The sequence below is a fragment of the Muscardinus avellanarius genome (assembly GCF_963383645.1).
Source record: "Muscardinus avellanarius genome assembly, chromosome: 12".
Classification (NCBI taxonomy): Eukaryota; Metazoa; Chordata; class Mammalia; order Rodentia; family Gliridae; genus Muscardinus; species Muscardinus avellanarius.
In genome coordinates, this window is record NC_137798.1 from 80,084,350 (window position 1) to 80,109,063 (window position 24,714).

A 24,714-nucleotide genomic window follows, 5' to 3' on the forward strand; every position below is an offset into this window, starting at 1 on the left:
GGGCAGAGACACGTTCGGTAGCTCCCCCAAGTCATCACACATCTCTGAGGTCTGCGTCTTAGACGTAGGGTATAGGAGAGAGGAACAACCACCACAGACTGTGGCATTTCCCGGGGCATCTGCTGGTCCTCTGTTGGCATGGCTGCCAGGATGATAGGATGAGATCTGGGAATTGAACCTGGGGCACTCTTATCTTTGAGCTATATTCCCAGTTCTTTTTATTCTTTACTTAGAAACAGGGTCAAACTAAGTTACCATGTGCTGGCCTTGAACTTACAATCTTCTTGTCTCAGCTTCCTAAGTACTGGGATGGCTGATGTGTGCTACCACACATAGCCTGCTGGTCTGTTTTTTTTTTTAAACATTATCTTTTATTTATTTAAATAATTAATTAATTTTAGTTGTATTTGGGATGGAACCCAGGGACATTATACCTCCAAGCTACACCCCCAGCCCTATTTTTTATTTTTTATTTTGAAGCAGGGTCTCACTGAGTTGCAAAGGGTCTCACTAAGTAGTAACTGAGGCTTTCTGTGGACCGTGATCCTCCTGTCTCAACCTCCCAAATGCTGGGATTACAAGTGTGCACCACCATGCTCAGCTTTGCTGGTCTGTTTTAAAAGTGAGACTCCAAAGGTTCCTGTCTGCTTATATGGAGACTGCAACTTAGTGGCCAGCAAAGTGACCCTGACCTCTTTCCCTACGTGCACAAGTCAGAATGTGCCTGCTGGTGAGACAGCCCAGTGTTGTTTCTGGCTCTGCCTCAAAGGAGGGCTGAAGTGTTTGTTCTGCTCTCACCCAGCCCCACACCAGCTTGCCCTGCCAAAGTCCACTGTTTGGTCCCAGCATCTACAGTTCTGTTACTGTTTTTCTTCTGGATGGTCCTCCTTACTGTCACATCGCCCTTCCTGACTGTGTCCACTTTGAACCTGTCACTTGGTCTGCTGTTGCTAACAGCAGTCTGTACATTTCTCCCACAGAGTTGTACTGTGCCCATGACATTCTAGTATATTTATTAGTAATTTTTGGCTGGAGAGAGACAACTCATTGGTTCTAATTTAAATCATCTGGGAAGGGACTCGAGTCTGGGCTGCTAAGAAATCTAATATTCACACCACCTGCTACGATCTCTTGCCCACGTCACCTGTCGCTCTTTTGGGTCTTCCCTTCGCTTATGTGGAATCCCATTTCTACAGGGCGCATACGCAGAGAACCCAGAACATCCATCTCAGTTTGTCACTCCTTTCTTAGCTGGTCTCCAAGTGGGCCTACACTTAAATGTGAACTCTGTCCACTCTTCTTCCTGTCTGTTTACATTGTGAGTGGGTAAAGAAAAAAAATTCTATAAAAATAATTTCTATAAAAAATAATTTCTAGCGTTATAGGGATGAGGCCTGGAATTGCTACATCCTCTTTGGGAACCATAAAGGAAGCTAGCCTGAGAAGGAAGCCAACACAGCTGGGCACAACTGGATCAGAGAAGTGGAGCTGAAGTCCTGATCAAGCCATTCCTGACGTCTATAACCCTCATAACTTTCTCTTTGTGTGTGTGTGTGTGTGTGTGTGTGTGTGTGTGTGTGTGCGCGCGCGCGCACGTGCGCTGGAGATTGAATCCATGGGCATTCTACCTCTCAGGTATACCCCCAGCCTTTTTTAAAATTTAATTTTAAATAGGATCTTGCTAAGTTGTTAAGGCTAGCCTCAAACCTGTGATTCTATCTCAGCTTCCCAAGTACTGAAACTATAAGTGTCTGGCTCCATGCTTGGCTCCCTCAACCCCTTCCTTCCTTCCTTCCTTCCTTCCTTTCTTTCGTGGTACTGGGGTTCCTGGAAACCCTTCTACCTCTGGACTACACTTCCAGATCTATTTTATATTATTTTTATTTGGAAATAGGGTCTCTTAAGCCAGCGCAGCTGGCTTCAAACCTGCGCGATCCTCCTGTCTCCGCCTCCCAAACACAGGGATTACAAGCATGCGCCACCACGCCTGGCTAATTTTTTCTTTGGTGGTACTGGGGATGGAACCCTTCTACCTCCAGGCTACACTCTCAGACCTATATTATATTTTTATTTGGAAACAGGGTCTCTTAAGCCAGCAAGGCTGGCTTCGAACCTGTGTGATCCTCCTGTCTCTGCCTCCCAAGTGCGGGGATTACAAGTGTGCGCCACCACGCCTGGTCTTCCTCAACCCTTTCTTGATCAAAACATTTTTTTTTTTTCCCAGCCTCGCTGGCTTAAGAGACTCTGTTTCCAAATTTAAATATATATATAAAAATAGGTCTGGGAGTATAGCCTGGAGGTAGAAGGGCTTCCAGGAACCCCAGTACCACCAAAACAACAACAACAGAAAACCCCTTTTTTTTGGTGTGTATTGTACTAGCGATTGAACCTAGAGGCATTCTACCTCTGAGCTTTTTTATTTTGAAATAAGGTCTCATTATATTCATGCATGTTAGCCTCAAACCAATGGTCTTCCTGTCTCAGACCCCCAACTACTGGTTGTGTGCCATTGCATCTGGTAAAACACCTTGTTTTCTGTAGAATTCTTCCTCTTGAAGTTCTCCAAGGGCTGGCTTGTGGATCCTGTTACCTTGACTGCAACCTAAGGCCACGGGAGCAGGGGTATTGCCTATCTTCTTCATTGCTCTTTGCCAAGTGTCTGCATGGAGAAGTACTCAGTAACTATTTGTTGAAATGTCGGGTGGCCTTTTGAAAACACACGCTGTGTGGAGGGCGAGCCAGGGCAGGCCCTGTGGTAGTGTGTAAAGGGCAGCCGTCCTGGTGCTGTATCTGTGGGGCCTACTTGGCGCCTTTCCATGATCATGCAGCTGCTGCTTCTGTTTTGCCTAATTTTCCTTTCTGTGCCTGAGTTCCCAAGAATCTGTTTCTTCTTTGGGAAGGAAACAAGAAGGGGTCCTGACTGTTGAGTTGTGAACTTAGAATCATGAAGATGGAGAAGAGGAAGATTTGACTTAAAACATACGAGTGGGCAGGTGACTCTAAGGAGCAGGAGGCGCCGGGCTCACCTGGGTGAGCAGCTGTCCTACTTACTAGAGAGGATTCTTTCAGGCAAAGAGCTGGGGGACTCTTGTTTTAGTGGAGGCCAAAGTACAAAGACTGATCAAAGCAGAGGGTTTTTGTATTTATTACAAAATTCGTTACACAAATACAGCTGACCAGAAGGTCTAAAAACAGCCCAGACTCTTCCAACCCTCTTCCACCTCTAGATAAAAGAAGAGCCATGGTCCTGTTCATACAGAGGGAAGCCCTTCTTAGAAGAACTGCCTGTCCCTGGGATGGTTCAGAGTCTTGGGTCAGCAGAGAGGAGCCAGTGTGTGGACAGCCCCTTGAAGCAGCCCTTGGTCACAGCTGCTCTGGGCAGGCGGCAGCTTTAAAGTTTCACAGTTCCCATGTTCCCACCACACAAGTCAAATTAAGGAATGGAAATAAAAGGAAAAAAAGCAGCAGAAGTCTGGGAAGGGCAGGCTTCCCAGGTCAGGAGAGGGCAACAGGTGGGGAAGGACGCACACTGGCTTCTGGGGGGCTGGCAGTTTCTTGACTTGGGTGGCATTAGAATATTCACTTTAAAATTATCCTTTAAATTGTACATATATGTTACATACTTTCCTGTGTGCATCTTAAAAATTTTAAAGTTATATATGCAAAACCCAAGAAAACTCAGGAGGTTAAAAGTGGATAAAGGGCCTGAAAAGATGGAACTAAAAGGAAGAAATTAAAGAGCAGAGAGGATGGAGAAAGAAGACAGTAATGGTGGAAGATGGAGAAGTACTGCAGGTGGTGTCATGGCCTTAATTCCTCTTCTTCTGTCTGGATATGGGTTCTGCTTCCAGGTACTGTAGACCGACTAGCATACCCAGGATGGAGAAACCTTAAATACAGAGAAAAGATTAGGGTAGATGAAACTTAGTGAGTAGAATGTCCTAATCACTAAGACAAAGTCTCCTAAGACAAGAGCCCCCAGCTCTCTTGCCTGATGGAATCCACAGGACCTGTGGTAACTTTTTGTGTGTGCGTGGTACTGGGGACTGAACCCAGGGGAGTTTTCTATCTTTGAGCTGTATCCCCAGCCCTATTTTATTTTTTATTTTGAGACGCAGTTTCACTAAATTGCTGAGGCTGGCTTCCCGTCTCAGCCTCCCAAGTACTGAGATTATAAGCATACGCCACCACGCCCGGCTCTGTTCTGTAATTCTTGTACGTCTGTTCTCTACACCAGCCCTGGTTTGGGACAGTTGTTGCGGGAGGACTGGGGTATTGGGTGCTTACTTGCCACCATCAGGGGTGCCATGACGCCGATCGTGGGTGCTGCAGTTCCAAATACAAACAACTCAGAGAGGAAGTGGCCGAGGGCGAGGAAGAAGGTCCAGAGTGTGATGTGATAGAGCCTATGAGGGTGCAGACAGAAATGTGACGCCGTCACTGCTTGTTCAGCACAGAACAGCAGAAAGTATCAGACTTGATGCACACCTGTGATATGACTATGGCTGAAGACAAGGATACTTGTTTCTGAGAAACACCTGGCTGTTTGATCACCTCGATCTGTTATCACCTAGGTGGGAGCTAAAAGTTTTAGAAGCTAATCTGAGAGAGCGGTCCAAGCAGCCAGTGGGCCTCTGAGTTTTAGAGGTAGAGAAGCCAGCTATAGGGAAGCAGTCTGGATTAGGGCAATCCTCGGCAGTGCATGCAATCATGGACCAAAAGCGCTTAAGATACTCTGCTCATTCAAACTAGCAGACTCTTTGGTCTGAGCCTCCCTGGCAGGTGTCTAGCCATGTGCAGGTCAGTGTTTATATAGTGGATGCCATTCATACATGGGAAGGGGCAAGACATCTCTGGGCTTTTATGATGCTTTTGCAGGTTTTTTTTTTTTTTTTTTTTTTTTTTTTGGTGGTACTGGGGGTGGAACTCAGAGGCTTTCTACCTCCGGGCTATACTTCCAGACCTATTTTATACTTTATTTAGAAACAGGGTCTCACTAAGTTGCTGAGAGCCTCACTAAGTAGCTGAGGCTGGCTTCGAACCTGCGCGATCCTCCTGTCTCAGCCTCCCAAGCGCAGGGATTACAAGCGTGTGCCACCACACTGGCTTGCAGGTGTTATTTTGTTTAGTGTGAGAAAGTGGTTAGGTGAAGGACAGGGCACCACCCCATGGTATAAGAACTACTTCCTCAGCTATGATTGTGAGGTGAAAAAGATAGTCTAGCCAGGTGTGGTGGCACATGCTTGTAATCCCAGCATTCAGGAGGCAGAGACCGGAGGATTGCGGTTTGCGGACAGCCTCAGCTACTTAGTGAGGCCCTCTGAAACTCAGTGAGACCCTGTTTCAAAAAATAAAGAATAAAAAATAGGGCTAGAGCTGTAGCTTGGAGGTAGAATGCCTTGGGTTCCATCCCCGGTACCTCAAAAAAAAAAAAAAAAAAAAAGTCTAGTGGATGACTGAGCTTTTGAGTTGGTGATATCCTTTTTTCAACTAGGAAATAATAATAAAAATAAAAATAAAAACCAGGAAGGCTGAGATGAAATAGGAGTACTGGAGGTTTGAGGCTAGCTTCAGCAATTTAGCCAGATCCTCAGCAAATTAGCAAGACCATTTCAAAATTAAAAGTTAAAAAAAGAGCTGGGGGTGAAGCCAAGCGTGGGGCGCACACTTGTAATTCCAACATTTGGGAGGCTGAGACAGGAGGATCACAGTTCGTGGACAGCCTCAGCTACTTAGTGAGGCCCTTTGCAACTCAGTAAGACCTTGTTTCAAATTAAGGAATAAAAAATAGGGCTGAGGGTATAGCTCAGAGGTAGAATGTCCCTGGGTTCCATCCCCAGTACCAAAAAAAAAAAAAAAAAAAAAAAAAAAAAAGAAAAAAGAAAAAGAAGCTGGGGGTGCACTTTGGAGGTAGAATGCCTCTCTGGGTTGAACTTTCAGTAAAATATAAAATTTGTAGCATACTAGAATGAACTGGTTATTTTTATTTCAGATACGTTTTTGGTAAGAAATAAAATATTATAAAGAAATAAAGGCCAGGTGTGATGGTACATGCCTGTAATCTCAGGACTTTGGAGGCTGAGATAGAAGGATCACAGGATTGAGGCCAGCTTTAGCAATTTTTAAAAATTTTTTTTTATTTTTTGTGGTATTAGGGATGAAACCCAGGGGCATTCTACCTCCAAGCTATACCTCCAGACCTATTTTTTATTCTTTATTTTGAAACAGGGTCTCACTGAGTTGCAAAGGGCCTCACTAAGTAGCTGAGGCTGTCCACAAACTACAATCCTCCTATCTTAGCCTCTCAAATCCTGGGATTACAAGCACATGCCACTATGCTCAGCCACCCCCAGCTCTTTAAAAAAAATTTTTTTTTTTTTTTTTTTTTGGTGGTACTGGGGTTCCTGGAAGCCCTTCTACCTCCGGGCTACACTCCCAGACCTATTTTTGCATTTTTATTTGGAAACAGGGTCTCCTAAGCCAGCACGCGGGGCTAGCTTCGAACCTGCGCGATCCTCCTGTCTCTGCCTCCCAAGCGCGGGGATTACAAGCGTGCGCCACCACGCCCGGCTTTTTTTTTTGTTTTGAAACAGGGTCTCGCTAGGTTGCTGAGAGTCGGTCTTGAAACTGCTAGCCTCCTGTCTCAGCGTCAAGTACTGGGATGACAGGCATGTGCCACCATGCCTGTGCACATTTTTATACACTGAGTAAACATGTCCGTGTGTGTGTGGATTTCAAATTTCTAGTTAAGGAATAAGATCAGATGTACATCAGAAGTGCAGGGATCAAAGTCCTAGGCTAGAAAATTCTGAAAATAGCAAGTCTGTACTTGCAGCTGTCCTGTGCTGGGAGAGAGGGAAAAATGAACGGGTTACAGAGGGGAGGATACATGTGAGTTGTCTGTTGACTCCAAAAGTACAGCAAACAAAAGACCTCGTACGCCTACCAGCAACTCTTTATGACCATAAAGGTCTTTAAACTGATGATTCAACCTCCCTCCCCCTGAGCCACCCGAACGTATTACTTTATAGATGCAGAGACCAAGGTGGAGAGGAAGTCCATGATGAACCTGTTGATGCAAGGCTCGTTACTTACAAAACTGAGACCAGAACATACTTTTTTTTTCACTTTTGGCCACAGGCTGTTTCCACTAAGCCATACTAAAAATATGGGTCAATCTAGGACGAGAAAACCAGTTTCAAATAAAAAAAAAATTAAAAAAAATAGAGTTGGAGAAATCAAAGGGCTAATAACCTTGATTCAAATCCCATTGAGCCAGTCTTCCTGAGTTTAAATTAATTGGATCTCTGATATTTAGATCTGCAAAAAGAGGAATGGAAATCCCTGCCTGCCAGGGCCGCTAAGAAAGAGACCTAATCAAGTTCTTATGCATGAAAGCTGTGGCATAATTAGAGGGGCTCAATAAATAGGATCGCCTCCTGTCTTCTCCAGATGCAAGAGCTTGGATAAGACAAAAATACATTTGAGTGTGAGGCTGGCATTTTGACAGCCTCGCCCAGTGAACTGAGCAACCTGTTTTCCCTCTAGCTTGGGATGTTTATCGCAGGAAGAAAGCTTGAGCCCCCTCCAGTGGCCGGGGCTGGATATGGCGCTATCTGGACATTCCACACCTGTCTCAGCATTATGCATTGTATTGACTCTGCGTAAGCAAAGGCAGTTTCCTTTGTAGGTCCCCCCCGCCCCCCCCCTTTTTTTTTTTTTTTACGGATTGAGATTCTGTTCATTTCTGCTTCTTTAGGAGAAATGTGAGAAAGGTACGTGTGGGTGGCTACTCTTTTTAAAAAGACCATACCGGCAGGGATGGGGGTGTAGCTCAGTGGTAGAGCATTTGCCTACCATGCAGTAGGCCCTGGGTTTGATCCCCAGCACTGAAAAAAATAATAATAAAATAAAAAATAAAACAACAACAACAAACAGAAGCTAAAAGGCATACCTCTCTATTTATTGAGCAGAAGAATGGCTGATTCTTTAGTGAAGAAGTAGAAGGGTATGATACAGACCACTGGTTAATGACACTGCCAGTTTGCTATGTAGTTCCAAAGAATTTCAGATTTTTTTTTTGTGGTGGTACTGGGGTTCCTGGAAACCCTTCTACCTCCGGGCCCATTATGCTCTTTAGGCCTGGAAGGAACGGGCCCTACTGGCCTTTTATTATCCACATTCTAGGCTAATGTAGTAAAAGGCTTAACAGGTCCCCACATGGTGGGCAACGGCAGCACCTGATTCCCAACACAAGGGCGCTACAGCTCTCCCCTCCCTTACATACGTCTTGTTGTGGATGTCAATGGCACAGAGGCAGCGAATCACTGACGAGAGCAGCGTCCAGATCCCAAAGGTCCGAGCTTGGAGGCCATTCACTGTGTAGTGGAAGAAAGGCAAGAGTGCTGAGAAGGGGATGGCTGGGGTCCTTCCAAACTCTTCCTGCTACACTGGAGATTCACAGGAGAGAGCTGAGCCTGACTCCCTGTGGCTGGGCAGAGTGGAGGCTCTAGGGCCACACCCAGGGGCTGGAGGGAAAGAACTCAGAAGGAGAACTGCTCAGACCCTCTTCACTTGTCTACAGTTGGAAGGGGAGTTCTAAGAGCAGAAACTCAAAGAATCCACTTTGGCAAATAAGTAATTTGTACCCTCTCATCCTGGAAGCCACTCTGGTTGCAGTAGTTTATACCTCCTGCCCCCGGAAGCCAAGGGAGTCTGGATCAAGTTTTGGGGAATGCCACAGGGATGGCTGTTACTACAAGGCGCCTAGGAGGCCAGTAGACTTTCAATACTGATCCAGGAGGGATCTCAGAGATACTGGCACCAATCTAGACATTTGAAAGATCCTTTCTTTAAGAGATCTAAGTTTCTGGGTTTCTTCCTGAATCCAGATCTAGGTTGTTTGAACAGAGTGCGACCCAGGCTGGCTTCCTGTGCACAAGGCAGTGGACCGAAGCACTCTTTTTTTTTTTTTTTTTTTGCCTTTGCTGGGGCCTCTCTGTTCAGCAGTGTCTCATTCTGCCACTGCTATATTAAATATCCTGTCCTGAAAGTATGGGCCGTATTCCACTGTGGTTCCTGACCCTAGCTGTTTATAAGAATCACTTATGGACATTTTAGAAAATAACCATGGCCTGGGTACTGGACTAATTATACCATATTCTCTGGAGATGGGTCCTGGTTTAAGTATTTTCTAGGAACTCGCTGCTGGGGTGATTTAAATGTGTAGCCATTGATCTAAGGTATCCAGTGTCTTGGAAAAGACAAAACAGTGAAAGGGAAGCCACTTCCTTTTCTGGTTTATCTCTTGCTGAGCAAAGGAAATGTTAAGGGATAAGATTGATGACTGAAAGGTCTATTCATGTTTATCAGGCTTGAAGGATTTCCTAGTCTTTGGAAAACCAGATAACGCTACCAAATTCATACCAAAGACCTTTAAATGGTAGTGAGAAAAATTCCATATGCCAACTAAATATCTAGCATTAGCCCTGGAAGGCTAAGTTCTTTACTTCTTTTTATTTACAGTTTTTATTCTGAAACAGGTCTCACTAAGTTGCTGAGGCTGGCCTCAAACTTGTGATCCTCCTATCCCAACTCCTAGGTACAGACATGTACCACCACCCATGGTGGGCTATATTCTTTAAAAACCAATCTGACAGAGTCAGGTGCAGGGGTGCATGCTTATAATCCCAGTACTTGGGAGGCTGAAACAGGAGGATTATAAGTTCAAGGCGAGTGTGTAGCTCAAAGTTAGAATGCCTCTGAGTTCCATCCACAGAGAGAAGAAGAGGGAGGGAGGGAGGTATTTAACAGCTTTTCTGAAGACTGAGGAAATCTCTCTAGTTTGTGAGCTACTCAAGAGGAGTACTTTACGAGGCTTGACCTGATTAGGATCAAATGAAATACTACGAGACGCTCCAGAACACTGCTACAATCAGTAGAGTACCATGACAGCCCATCACAAGGGAGTTGGCAGCCTCCATTTCTGGATGTCTCCTCCCCCGCCCACACAGGTTCTGCTCAGCTCGTGACCTATAGAAAGATGCGTGACCTCTGGGCTTTTCTGTGTCAACTTTAAATTCAAAGGGCCAAACCAGGTAACCTCTAAGACCCTGTGCAACTATCTAGGGACCTGTGACCATCGAGGGGCACAGTTGAGGTTTCTGCTCATTCTTTCAGGTTCTTTACTCCTATTACATCTGAGCTTTGTTCAAAATAAGCTTTGTTCAAAATAAGCCTTAACCTACTTAATTTATTTTATACCAGATGTTGCAGAAAGATGAGCTAGATCAGAGCCTGAATCTGGGTTAGCTATAAATGTGACACAGAACTGACAGCTACTGCATACCCCCGTGTCGACGTGATGGGGGGGGGGGTTCAAGCTGCAGTGGAGAAATGCTCCCAGCACACAGCCTCAGGGAGGCACAAATGTCACAAAGAACCTCCTCAATTTCTTCTTGGGAGACCAAACTGGAGGGATTTGGGGTATCTGCTCAGGGCTAGTCTGGGAAGACCTTAGAGTAATCACGTCCACTTGTAACACAGCATGTAAACCATGTGTGCTGTGACCTGATTTCTGAAGAGGTTGCCGAGATACTATGCAAAGCTTCCTGATGGCAAAATAGTGGGGCTTCCCAGTGTCACCGAGTAACTTCTTCACTTGCCCTTGTAAGGTTTTTGTACATACCCACTGTTCAGGGCAGCGTAAAATGAATGAAACGGTATCCAGAGAAGCTTGGGGGAAAAGAGCAAGTGCTTTCCACAAAGGCTGTGACCCCAGTGAATCCCAAAGGCTATACGGGCACCATCAGCATCACCTGGAAGGTTTTATTTATTTATTTATTTATTTTGGTGGTACTGGGGGTGGAACCCAGCAGCTTTTCTACCTCCGGGCTATACTCCCAGACCTATTTTATACTTTATTTGGAAACAGGAAACAGTGTCTCACTAAGTTGCTGAGAGCCTCACTAAGTAGCTGAGGCTGGCTTCGAACATGTGCGATCCTCCTGCCTCAGCCTCCCAAGCGCTGGGATTACAAGGGTGCGCCATCACGACAGGCTCACCTGGAAGGTTTTAGAAACTGGATTCCTGGGCCCCTCCCAGGTTCAATAATTAGATGGGGAGAGGGAAATGGGACCTGTGTTTGTTTCTAGGTTGTTGTGATGTGCAGCCTGGCTTGGGAGCCACTGCTACATAGGATGCATTTCTTACCGAGGTTTGGCTTGCCGGTGTAGAGCTTTTCATAGAGAAAAGTGTGGTCTCGGAAGCTCTGCAGCGTGTTCCCCATGGCTATGATGGACACCATGACCAGCCAGCTTCGTAACACGTTTAGGAAACGGCTCATGACTCTCAAGCCCGAGAGGGTGTTTTGCCTTGGAAACAAAGGCAGAGGACACCAGATGATGAAGGCTAACCTACTTCAATCACACGCTCTCCTCTTTGGTTAACCGTATCAGACTCATGACGGCTGTACCGAGCTTAGCTGGCCAATCACTTCATAAATTCCTCTCCAAGACCTTTGTGTCCACAAACCCCAGTTTTCTCAATGTACTCTTCTTACTTTGTAGGGTTAGCCTGCTGCCTGTGAATATTTATTCTAAGCCAAAGTATGCTGACCTTTACTCAGAGAGACAAAGGTTGACTAATACAATAGGTGGAAGTAACAGATCCAGCGAAATAAAATTGAGAGAACAAGAATCGAAGAAAAGGAGGTGTACAAATAGAGTGGATTTCTATGTAAGGATCATGGAAATTGGTACCGATACTTGGTCACGCTAATAGTGGTAAATGAACAGTAAATGTTGTGTTAAGTGGCATGGTATTTATCTTTAATCAATTTCTCCAATATATATTACTCCAATATAATATAATATATTACTCCAATATATAATATATTACTCAACTCTTTTCTCTTGGCTGGAACAATTACTCCTTTATCTTTATCTTTTTATGCCATTCCTTTGCAGTTCAAGTGGCTCAAAGGTGATTATTAATCAACTCACAGGTACCTGCCTGGTCACATCCTTCCACACCTATAGAAGCCTTATACATCTGAGTGGAACCTAGGGTGTGATGGCATTAGATCTTCTCTACTCTGGTTCTCGGATACAACACACTTCATAGACTAGAACACAAAAGTTAAAAATTGGTAAACCACTGTGACTTCAGAACTAGTACGAAAATTATATGGAGAACCATGAGCAATTTTGGCGTTGGGTGCAAGAAAATTTACACTGGCTACCAGTTATTACTGGACACTTGTTCCAAGCACTTAACGTATATTATCTCATTCAATCTTTCCAACAAGGTAAGCAGACACTCTTAGTATTTGCATTTTAGAGATGGTGATTAGAACTGAGAAGTTAAGTGATTTGCTTATGGTTAAACAACTAATATGGGGCAAAGTTACGATACAACTGTGGTCTGTTGGACTCTGTGCAATACCACCTCACTGAGACTATTTGGACGAAGTTTCCATTTTTGAGGAAGACAAGCATACCATATCTATTTCTGCCTTCAAGTTGCATAGAAAATGCAACTAGGATATATGCTTCCCCCCCAAAATTGTGTAGATCAACCCTTGCTGAGTAGTGATTTCCATGAACTTAATTTAAATGAATCCCATGTAACGACTCTAATAAGGGAACAGCTTCTTCCCATTTTCATTATTATTTTCTGGCCCATGGCTTATCTGTTGTCAGGTTAAGCTCTTGAGCTTGAAGTGGTTAATAAGTGATCAGGCTTCCTCTGTCACTTTGGCAACAGAAGTTTCAGTTTGGTCCCACATTACCCTGCTGAGACAGACATTAAAGTCAGTAATGGCCCAAGACAGCATGCAACTCTAGAGGAAGTAGGGTGAACTGATGAACCTCTCAGGGAAACGTGGGTCTCAAAGGTAGATTCTGTCCAAGTCCAGCAGGAATAGGGGTCGATTGGACATCACAAGCACTTACAGCCTGGGTCTAGATCTACCTCTCCATTTTCTCACCCCCTCATTAGGAATCAAAAGTCTCCTCCCAGAATTAGAAAAGCTGAATGGATACCCTCCTCCGCCCCGGCCCAGCAGAACTTACGACTTCCATTTCAGAGGTCTTAGAAATCTCAGCAGAGAGCAGAGGAGGACAGAACCTGATCACTTTTGAATTGCTCTGCCAATTCCTTAACCCTATTTTCCAGCCTCCCAGAGTATACAACACCCATCTCCCAAATTTGCCCGCCCAGCCCATCATGGGTGCAATGTTAAATCTTAGAGTCGGGTGAACGGGATTCCTATCCTAACCCTACCGTTTAGTAGCCAAGTGCCCCTGGGCAAGTCGTTTACACTTTGTAGTGTCGGTTCCCACATCTGTAAAATGGAGATTCACATGTCTACCTAAAAGGTATTAATAATTTCATGAGAAAAAGTGATGGCTCTTTACAAAGAGCTAAATTCACAGCAGCTGCTCCTTCATTTGTTCTCTGAATTTACCAAGCCTTATCTTTCTACCTCCCCCTGTCATTGTCTCTCGGACCCTTTCCCCTAAAGGGTGGCCTTCCAGGCAACCCCTTCCCCCATAATCTTCAGATTCTCTGAATCAGATCTGACACAGACACCTACACCTTTCTTTTCCAAATTCTCCTACCTGGCGATTAGGCACCCAGCACCGCAGCAGCAGCAGCAACAGCAGTAGCAGTAGCAGCAAACCAGCTCCCCCAGGCTAGCTCCAGCCCCAAGTCCACCTGAGCCATTTGTTCCCGCCCCCGGCCTCAGCCGGGCTCCAGGATTGGGTCGGTTCGGTCAGCTCTTGCTCTGATTGGCTGTGCCGTTTTTTGTTCGAGCAGGAGATAGGGAGTGAACCCCTTGGCTGCCAATCAGCGGTGGCCGCTGCCTAAGCCTCTCCACCCCCAGCACGCCGCTCGCGCAGTAAATCCTGTTGAGCGTGGCGGAGCTCTGGCTTTGGAGTCAACCTCTTAGGGGCGGAGGGAAAAAAAGCGGAAAAAAAAAAAAACAACAAAAAAAGAAGAGCCTGGGTTCGCAGCTGCTAAAGGCAGGGCTCTGCGCCCCGCTGCGCGGCGGTGACGCCATCAGTCCGCGCCGGCCGCGGGCGTTGTCAGCGCCGGGTGGCGGGCGCCTGCGCAGTGCCTCCGAGCGGGCGGTTGCTTGTTGGTTGTTGTAGTAACGGGGGAAGCAGCCGTCCGCGACTGCCGTGAGCCCGGCTGGGGAAGGAGGAGGAAGGTAGGCGCAGAGCGCGGTCCTCGCCTGCCTGCCCGAGCCATGGGAAGATGAGACAGGTAAACGCCTGCGCCGGCGCGCTCCCCTACCCGAGAGAGGTGCGCCCCCAGGGCTGGGCGGGCGCCGTCGGCTGCGCTGCGCTCGCAGAGCCCGGGCAGCAGTTGGCTTCCGGGCGCGCCGGGTGGGTCGCCGCGTCCTTCCCCGAGATCCACCCGCCGGCTTGCCTGGGCTTGGGGTGAGCGGGGGTGGGGCCGAGGGCAGGTCTCTTTAGGACCAGGACTCCCTCTAGGCGCGTGTCCTTAATCTCCTTCGGGGAGCTGGATCCTTCCTCGCTCTGCAGGGATCCTAGGAAAGGTTGGCATTCCTTCCTCGGTTGGAGGTTTTAACTCTAAAAGGACTTCCCAACATTTTGGGAAGGATGGAGAAGATCCCTGTGGAAGTCCCTCGAGGAGAGCCTCTGTGGTCGTTACATATTGCCCGTTATTTTCGCTGAATTGTCTGGAGGGTACTTTATCGTAGTGTGTGTGTGTGTGTGTGTGTGTGTGTGTGTGTGTGTGTGTGTGTTTAGAATTTTATTATACGCATGAATGCATAGAAAAATTGAGTTTGGAAAGATTGGCATGAAACAATTATCTCTGCATAAAGGGTTTATGGTTATTTAAACACTTTAATTTTCTTTGTATGTAGTTTCTATTACCTCTAAAATAACGAACGTGCAGGTTTTCTGTGGAAAAATATTTTAAATTAGAAATGCAGTGTTGGAAATCGCCTCATTTTAATGTCAATTTAAGGTTTAGATAAAAGTTTGTGATGTTTAGTAAGGGAAATAAGAGTTTTTGGAAGGGCACCCCCCATTTATTTATATGATCCTTGGCTAGGGGGAAATATGTTCATAAGTCTCTTAATTCATTTGAATTCGTTTTTATTAGAAATATGAAGGCAGTTTGCCTGTATGCATGTTACAGACTCTAAATAAGTCTTGAACCTTGAGTTCTTATTTTTAATCCAGGTCAGATTTGTTTAGTAAGGAATCTATGTTTTAGGTAATCAGTCACCTATCTCAGACTGTCCTTAAAGATCGCTCAGGTCAGATTTGTCTAGCAAAGAATCTATGTTTTAGATAGCCAGTTACTTACCTCAGAATGCCCTTTTGCTGCATGTTAGATTGACTATGTAAGAAACAAGATATTCAAACCTAATAGCTTTTCAAATACACAGGCAGCATGTTTGAAAAAAATCTTGATTTTTTTGTGCCATATTTGAAGTGCCATGATAGAAGGCAAGCTCCTAGAGGTTGGACACTATTTAGGAATATATTATTTTCCATTAATTGACAGTTTCAGCAAAACCAAGAAGTAGACAGGTACATTTTGTTTCAGATCACTTGACTTTCTTGCAGGAATCTGTGCCACCCAGATTGTCTGATCCAGTGAATCTGCAAGAAAAGGTCTCTGAGGCCCCTGTTTGCTGACTGCATGACAAACCCTAAAGGAAATGCCAGTCGTGATGGCCCGGGACCTGGAGGAAACAGCATCATCCTCAGAGGATGAGGAGGTGGTAAGCCAAGAGTAAGTAATAGCAAGCTCGCCTTGGGCCCGTTGCCTTTACAGTGGAAAATAGATTTTTCTTTTTTCTTTTATTTACTCATAATACTATTTAAATTCAATATCCTTGTATTGGTATTGTCTAAATGGTTTTAGCTTCTATGCAGGATCTAATTCAAGATCTTGTTATTCAGTTTCCATTAGAAATGATACAAGGTTCTGTTTCTGGGCTCATGTGTGAAAATCAATTCTAGATATTGTAGGTGATAGCTTTTGGTGAACTCTTGATCAGAGCTTCCAATATAGGAGACTTTGAAATTTTTAGATTTGACCCACAGTTCCTTTCCTAAGTTCTTTTGAGTACAAGTCAAGTTTCTTGATTGCTTGATCCTCATAATAAAAATGAATGATAGTGGTAAGTGCACCTGTTGTAGATGATGATAATGACTTTACCCCATCAATATCTCATTTAATCCAATCCAGAGATTTATCTGTTGTACCCTATTTAATTTGAAGATGTTATTTTTCCATTTTATTAAACTAAACCTTACAAATATCAAGAAATTTCCCCAGTGATCCTTACAGAGATCAGTGGATTGAGATTCAGATTTAGTGTTCCTGGTCTTTGGAGAACTGTTACTTTGCCACCTTAATATTATTACTTGACACAGAATCTAAAGTGAGAGTCTGCCTTAAAGTTAAGACTTTTTTTTAAGGTACTCTGGGTCCTTTTGGATATGTATGTGCTGTGTAACCTGAAAAACAAGGATAATATCTCTCAGGCCATTTTATTTTTTGAAGATTTAAAGAAGTTTATTATAAAGATAGAAATACAAAAAATAGAAATACAGCCCCATGCCAAAATGGCATGGGGGGGGGGTGACTCAAAATGAATACACCAAAGGGATTACACTTGTACTCGGCCTTTTATACCCATGACCTCCATCTTGTTTACGTAATTCTGATATAGTGAATGTCCCTGTAAGGTACCTCTCCTTAACCCTGTAAGGTACCTCCCCCAGCAACGTGTGGCAAGGTGTCTTTCTTGAAGGACAAGGTCAAACCCTGCTCCATCCTCCCTAGATCATCATGTAGATCTGTCTTTAGATAAAGGCCTAGTTCTCCTCTCTTAAGATCTGTCTTTAGATAGAGACAGGCCTAGTTCTCCTCTCCTATTGACTGGTTAATTACTTTTGGCTAGGTTAATTTACATTGGAATAGTTGCCTGCTTTTAGGCAGAAACCAAGTCCTTGCACAGATTTGCCCCTTACCCAATTTTTGAAATATATTAATAATCATAGCTTCTTAAATTTTAGGTCTCAGGCCATTTTTTAGGAGTGTGGTTAGCACCAAATAGAACAATACATGTGAAATTACTCAGTGTATTATAAGGTACCATACAAATGTAAGGCTTAATTCTTGCTGATTTTAATATTGAGTTTATGGCAAACTTTTAAATAAGGTAGAAAATTACATAGTATCATTTGAAGAAAATTACTGAAGTATTAATAAAGTTTTGAGGAAAGGTTTCTCATCATTGTTAGGTCATAGAAAATGATAGCAATTTAATAATATTTGGGTCATTCTCTTTCAGGATAATTAAATGGATAATTCCCTCCGGTTACTTTGCCTTCTTGTGCCATTTTGCTTTGAATGTGCTGCCTTTTAAACATTTCACAAAACTTAACTTTTGCTTCAAGCCATCAGTCTTTCCATTTTCAAGATTTTTTTTAACTCTCTTTTGATTAATGGGCATAGAGGTTGGGCATAGATAACACTAATACTACTTTGGTTTCCTGCCTGTATTTGTGATTGAAAAATGCTCATTTTCTAGTAAAACTCATTGTAAATGTAGATGAAATATCCCCCACCTTCATTCAAATTTTTGGACAGTTGTCTTTCTTTCTTTCAAACTCCTGTTGTTTTTTTACCTATTAATTTTGTTTCATTATCTTATGTCTCAACTATCAGATACTTGTTTTATGCATTAGGAACTTAAATCAATTTTGCTCATACCTGAAGTGGTGAGCTTACATTTTAAAAGTTTTGGAAGTTAGATGGCCTTAAGTCATCTAAAGATTGACACAAAGATGTATATGGACTTCTGTTAGGTCTGCTCAGATCTCTAGGCTTTATTGAAGTATTAATGCCTTGCAGTCCTAGACTTTAAACATGGGAACTGTCCAAGAAGTCCTTGTTTTGCGTGGCATTATTTCAAAACAGTAAAAACAGTAAATGTAAAGAGGGTATTTTATATTTTGCTTGGAGATCCCCGAAATGCAGATTTATATGTAGATGGAGAAACTTTCATATACAAACTCAGTGTAAAGTTTCTGTAGCCACTGAAAAAATAGTAAGCTTAATTTCTATCATAAAAGGTGGCTTTATGTCATTTTAAAAGATCAGCAACAAACAATTACACAATGAGTGCTGCAAGAGGTCAGAGAAGGAGGGTGTCATCATGGGCTGGAGGAGCTGGGGAAGACGCCATACAGTTCGTGAAACTTGAGATAGGCTATGGGGGCGTGGGCTTCAACAGGCAGAAGTGGGGCTAGCATTCTCCCAGGGATAGCGGTGTGAGGAAGGCACAGAGTGGAAATGCTAAAGCTGCTTTATGTTTCCATCTTTGGGTAATGCAGGCTGGCTTCCAGGAGCAAATAGTGGATATTCCTCATGAAGTTGCTACATAAAAATTATAATGTTCTTAGGCTTTCAGTAAGTGAACCATAAAACTGGCTTACTTCAGTGGGCCCTGGTGGCACATGCCTATAACCCCACCTAGTTATTTGGGAGGTTGAGGGGATTGCAGATTTGAGCAAGCCTCGGCAACTTAGGCATTTGACAACTTAATGAGACCCTATTTCAAAATAAAAAATAAAAAGGTCTGGGAGTATAGCTCAGTATAGAGCCCCCCACTGGGTTCAGTCACTAGTACCAATACCACCACCACCAGTCACAACAGCAACAACAACAAAAAACTGGCCCAGTTCAGAAATTAATCACTCAAATTCTTTGTTCTTTCATGCCTAAAAAGTAAATTTTATTAATATAGTACCAGTTTCTCTTGTGAATGAAAATTTAAAGTCTCAATGTTCAGTTTCCCAGTCATTTACAATTTTTCTCTTTAGCACCACCTGGTGGGAGCATATTTTTAATAACAATTTAATATCTGCCTTAAGTGTTTTTTAGTTGACCTTATTGAACTAATAATTTATCTATTCTTATTTTTCCACTGGTTGTAAATGAAAAGATTTTTCTGTTAGGAGTTGGGCTTTCCATAGAGTGGTTAGGGCCTTGGCTCTTCCCAGCTGTCTGTCTGTTTATTGTGTTGCTGACTCTTGTCTTGCATTTTTAACTGGAGCAGTAATCCATTGTTTGTGAATGCTAAGGCACAGTGGTGCCAGTTTGTAGCTAGTGCTAGATTGACAAAGGATTTTGAATAATTTCCAAGGTTTCTGTCCAAGATTTTATAGTTCAGGCTGCCTAATTTCCCCTTCTATCCACTGACATAAAAATATAGTGGAAAATTATAGTTAGACTAGATCATAGGGATCATCTGACCCTGTACCCACATGTTACTGGTGTTTAAGATTAAAAAGCTAGCAAGCCATAAAAAAAATCCTTCTTACTAAAAAAATATACCCTGTAAACACCATTTTTCACAAATGGGTACCATCACCCACGCACAAGAAAAATTAGCATCGACATTCCATTTCCAGAAAGCAGGAAATGAGCTAGGTATGGTGTTCTTTGCTTTTTTCACCGAAAAGCTATAGACAGCTCAACCCAGAGGCTATCTGACTTCTAGGATTGGGAACCTGGTAACTGCCAATTTAAAGTGTGGCTCTTTTAAAGCTTGGACTGGGAAGATATGCCCTGGCTGATTTGTGTGGCATGGCTTTTGTTAAGGAGTGTGGTCATGTGAGTGTGAGTGTGAGTGTGTGTGAGTGTGTGTGTGTGTGTGTGTGTGTGTGTGTGTGTTTCTGGGGAAAGAACCCAGGGGAATTCTACCTCTTAGCTCTCCAGCCCAATTTTTTATTTTTTTATTTTGAAACAGGGTCTCACTAAGTTACAGAGAGCCTCACAAACTGCTGAGGCTGGCTATGAACCTGCGATCCTCCTGTCTCAGCCTCTCAAGTACTAGGATTACAAGCGTGTGGCATGTGAGTTTTAAGAACCAGTTGAATCTCGGCTAAATGTTTCTTGTTCCCTCCAAGGAATTGATTAGTTTAAGTTCTTAAAGAGTTGGGTTCAAGGTGCTTGATATACAGACCTTCACTGAAGTATGATTTTTTTTTTGGGGGGGGGTAAAGTGTAGAAAGAGCAGAGATGCTAGGTTCACATCACTGTCCACTTACTTAACCAGCTTTATGACCTCGTACAAATTACTGAACCTTTCTGAGACACTTTTTCAAATTCAGTTTTTAGTGTGGTGAAGAGGCCTAAATAAGATAACATTAAAGTTCTTAGTTTAATTAATGACACATAGTAGGGATTCAGTTCATTTAATATTCTTTCCCTCCCTACCACATAGCCCTAAGGAAGCTAAAGATTTTACTAATCTGTTAGTAAATGTCGATCTAAGATTGATTAAACTGAGCTTTTCCACAGAGAGGGAAAGAGAATAAAATCAGAAGTACTTTTTGACTCTGTAGTTTTATACTGGAGGAAAGTATATATTGTTCCATTTACAATAGGTTTTCTTTAAAGTATGATTTTAATTGAAATACTTGTGTTAATTTAGGGTTCCTGGTGCAGAATCTTAGGATGAGTCATTAAATTGACTTAAGTATAATAGGATATACAAAGAGTATGTAAATTATTGGGAATATATAGGTTAGGGTTCTATATGTGTGCCTAAGTTATTAAAAATAACTTAAATTGTCCTAAGTAAGAAAGGGAACTTATTCACTCATATTTAGGCAAGGCTTGATTTTGTAACTTTGACTATCACCTGGGATCTAATTTCTCTTGTCAGTCAGGCTCCTCTTACTCCTTTACTCACAGCTCTAGGCTTCTCCCTCATTATTACACAAGGACTCCTGCAGTGCCAGGCTTCTCATTCTTATTCCACACCCTTGAGAGAAAAAGAGGTCATCACCTGTAATAGCCACAGAAGATAATGGAGATAATGCTTTTTCACAGGGTCTTAAACATGTCTTCTTCCTCCACAGGGCTCTCATTGGTTTACATGCCCATCCTTGAACTGAACACTGTAATAAGTGACAGGATGCCCCAAAACCAACCAAGGCCCATCCTTGGGGCAGAGGTGGAGTTAAACACTGGTTAGAGCCGGGCGTGGTGGCGCACGCTTGTAATCCCAGCGCTTGGGAGGCTGAGACAGGAGGATCGCATAGGTTCGAAGCCAGCTTCACCTACATAGTGAGGTTCTCAGCAACTTAGTGAGATCCTGTTTCCAAGTAAAGTATAAAAAATAGGTCGAGGAGGATAGCCCAGAAGTAGAAAAGCCCCTGGGGTTTACCCTTAGTACCACAAAAACAAACAAACAAACAAACAAAAAAGAATGGAAAATGAGTTATTTCTCACAGGATATTTAGGATTCTTATTCCAGAAGGAAAGGAAAAGTTGCTAAGTAGCAAACCATAGTAATCTTCTTTAGCAATTCAGACTTTGAGATGTGAATTAACGATGCCTTCTGTTATGGTTGTAGGGATCATCCATGTATCATGTGGACTGGAGGCTGCAGGAGAATTCCAGTTTTGGTATTCCATGCTGAGGCTATTCTGACCAAGGACAACAATATTCGAGTAATTGGAGGTAAGTATAACCTTTCCCACAGAAGAAAGAGCTAAGCATAACCCTGGCAGCTTACTGTCTGGAAGAAATTAATATGCCATATGGGTAGGGAAGAGACTTTGGCCATGAAAAAAGTCTATTGCTACTTGAAAGATTATTTGCAACGTCTTATATTATTTTCTGCATATTTTTTTTCTCCAAATTTTTTTTCCAGAATTACATGTACACGTGTGTATTGTTTTTCTAAAATTTGTGGTGAATTCTATGTAACAAGATTTACCATTTTAGCCATTGTAGGTTGTATAGTCCCATAGTATTTAGTGCATTCTCAGTGCTGTGCAACCATCACTATTGTCTAGTTTCAGGACATTTCATCATCCTGAAAGCAAAGTCTGTACCCTTAAAGCAGTCGCTTTCCATTCCCCTATACCACCTGTCCATAGCAACTGCTCATCTTTCTGTCTCATGAATTTGCCTGTTTTGGATATTTCATATAAATGGAATTGTACAGCATGTGGCCTTTTGTGTCTGAGTCCTTTCACTTAGCATGTTTTCAAGGTTCATTCATGTTTGAATATCTATCAGTCCTTCATTCCTTTTTATGGCTGGATAATATTCTCTTGAATGGATATATTACATTTTGTTTATCCATTTTTTTCAGTTGGTAGACATTTTGTGGTGTTTTCTACCTTTTGGCTGTTGTTGAGTAATGCTGCTCTGAATGTTTGATTAGGATAAGTTTTTAACATGTGTTCAGTTCTTTTGAGCATCACTCAGGAATAGAATTGTTTGGAAATTCTGATTTTTGTTTTGTTTCAATACTGGGGATTGAACTCATGGGCGCACTACTACAAAGCTACATCTCCAGCCCTTTTTTTATTTTTTATTTTTTATTTTGAGATAGAGTCTTGCTAAGATGCACAGGCTGGCTTCCAACTTACATTCTTCTACTTCAGCCTCCTGAGTTCAAGTCTCAGTAACACACACACACACACACACACACACACACACACACACACACACACGAAATGCCTGGCTTCTATGTTAACTAATTAAAGAACTTTCAAACTGTTTTCCACAGCAGCGATATCATTTTACATTTCCACCTAAAATAGTTTCAACTTGTCTGCAATTCTTACTAACATCTTTTGTTTTGCTTTATAGATTACAGTCGCCTGGTGAGTGTGACATGGTATCTCGTGGTTTTAATTTGCGTTTCCCTAATGCCTGATGACACGGAGCATCCCTTCATGTGTGCCTTGGTTGTTTGTATATCTTCTTTGAAGGAATGTTTCTTTGAGGACTTTGCCCATTTTTAAAATTGGGTTGTCTTTTTTGTTGTTGAGTTGTAAAAGTCTTATATATTCTGGATATCAGGCTCTCATCATATACATGATTTGAAAAATGTTTTTTTCTATTCTGTGCATTGTTTTTGCACATTTTTGCATTCTATGGATTATTCATTTATGAGAAAACATTTTTATTTTGATGATATCCAATTTATTTATTTTCTTTTGTCGCTTGTGTGCTTGGTGTACTATCTGAGAAACCATTGTCTAACTCAAGGTCTTATCCCTCTGTATTTTTCTAAGAGTTTTATAGTTTAAGATCTTATAGCCAAATAGTATTTGATTCATTTTGAACTAATTATTTTTTATATAGTATTAGTCATTATTTTGCATGTGGATATACAGTTGTCCTAGCGTGATTAATTGAAGAAACATTTTTCTCCATTGAAGGGTCATGGCCCTATTGCCAAAAGTCAACTGATCATAGATTTAGGAATTTATTTCTAGACTCTAATATGCCATTGACCTGTATATTTATTGATTTCATTTTGATTACTATTTTTTTTACTATTAAGTTTTGAAATAGGGAAATGTGAATTCTCTAATATTGTTCTTTTTTAAGATTGTTTTGGCTGTTTATGGGTCCTTGTAATTTCCCATGAATTTTAGGATCAGCTTTTCTATCTGTAAAACTGGCTGGTGGGATGTTGGTAGGGAGTGCATAGAATCTGTACATTTCTGAGTTGTGCTCTGAGTCCTGGATCTAGACTAGCAGTTTTCAAGTTATAATCATATGACTAGTGCCTTTCAGGTGGTATGGTGGAAAGAGTTCATACACGGGTTTGTGATCACTGGCTCAAATCTCAGCTTTGGGATTTGCTAGCTGTGAATCTTGGGCAAGCCACTTGAACTCCTTCATCAGTTTTATTATTAGTTAAATTGGGAATATGCCGACCTTGCAGGCTTGGTGAGGACCAGAGACTTTACTCTCTGACACACAGAAGGCAGTCAGCATTTGTGCTCCTCTGCTCATTCTACTTGTTGAGGATCTGCTGCACTTTTGAAATGACTGTTCAACCGTGCGTGGTGGCGCACACTTGTAATCCCCATGCTTGGGAGGCGGAGACAGCAGGATAGGGCAGGTTCCGAAGCCAGCCACGCTGGCTTAAGAGACCCTGTTTCTGAATAAAAATATTAAAAATAGGTCTGGGAATATAGCCTGGAGTTAGAAGGGTTTCCAGGGACCCCAGTACCACCAAAAAATAAAAATAAATAAATAAGTAAATAAATAAATAAAATGACTGTTCAGACTGTTAAGATCCCCATGATATATCAGGAGTCCAGAGAACTGTGAACCCACTTTGGAGATTTGAATGCTCCTCCTCCCCAAGGGTACTTGTGTTCTAATCCCCTCAGCAAGTTGCTAGGTCACCACTTAAAGGGACCTGGTTCATTTATGTTCTCTGAAGCCTGGGTGAATGAAGACTCTGCTGAGAGACTCCCTCTAAATGTCAAAGAAGGGTAAAAACAACAGAAGTAAATCATTCCCAGAAAACATTCTTCTTTTGGTCTGGTGTGACATAAGATAATCTGTTTTCTATGATAGTAAGCAGACCCTTATTATTTAGACTGCCTACCATTATTGGGAAATAATGTCCATCAATATCATCATTCCACTATACAAGCAATTGCTATTTTTTCAACTCATAAGTCTTCACAATTTTATTTTGCACATTCCTGTGGTCAGAGAAAATTCTGCTTTTTCTGTTATACATCTGTTGCTAATTAATAAAAACACAAACTTATGAAATGGACACATTCAGAGGCAAATTATAAAGATACTGCCTTCTATGAGAAGTTTACCTGAGGTTGAAAATACCTCGGTTGCCTCTAAAATACAATCTCATTTACA

At 42.5% G+C, this 24,714-nt stretch overlaps 2 protein-coding genes across 4 annotated transcripts in view; one reads left to right on the forward strand and one right to left on the reverse strand.

Moving 5' to 3' along the window:
* Window positions 1-3,809: 3,809 nt before the first annotated feature.
* On the reverse strand, window positions 3,810-11,344 carry ERG28 (ergosterol biosynthesis 28 homolog; the record flags this gene model as incomplete). Its single annotated transcript, XM_080707913.1, has 4 exons — window positions 3,810-3,889; window positions 4,288-4,406; window positions 8,288-8,378; window positions 11,212-11,344. The coding sequence occupies 4 exons, from the start codon at window positions 11,342-11,344 to the stop codon at window positions 3,810-3,812; spliced, it is 423 nt and encodes a 140-aa protein (XP_080564039.1).
* Window positions 11,345-15,706: 4,362 nt separating this feature from the next.
* Window positions 15,707-24,714, forward strand: part of TTLL5 (tubulin tyrosine ligase like 5) — a gene marked incomplete at both ends in the record, with an annotated part of 224,442 nt that continues 215,434 nt past the window's right edge. For all 3 annotated transcript variants that reach the window (XM_080707336.1, XM_080707337.1, XM_080707338.1), the window contains 2 exons: window positions 15,707-15,780; window positions 21,428-21,534. In XM_080707336.1, the coding sequence (XP_080563462.1) occupies window positions 15,707-15,780; window positions 21,428-21,534 (181 nt within the window). The remainder of the gene's footprint in view (window positions 15,781-21,427; window positions 21,535-24,714) is intronic.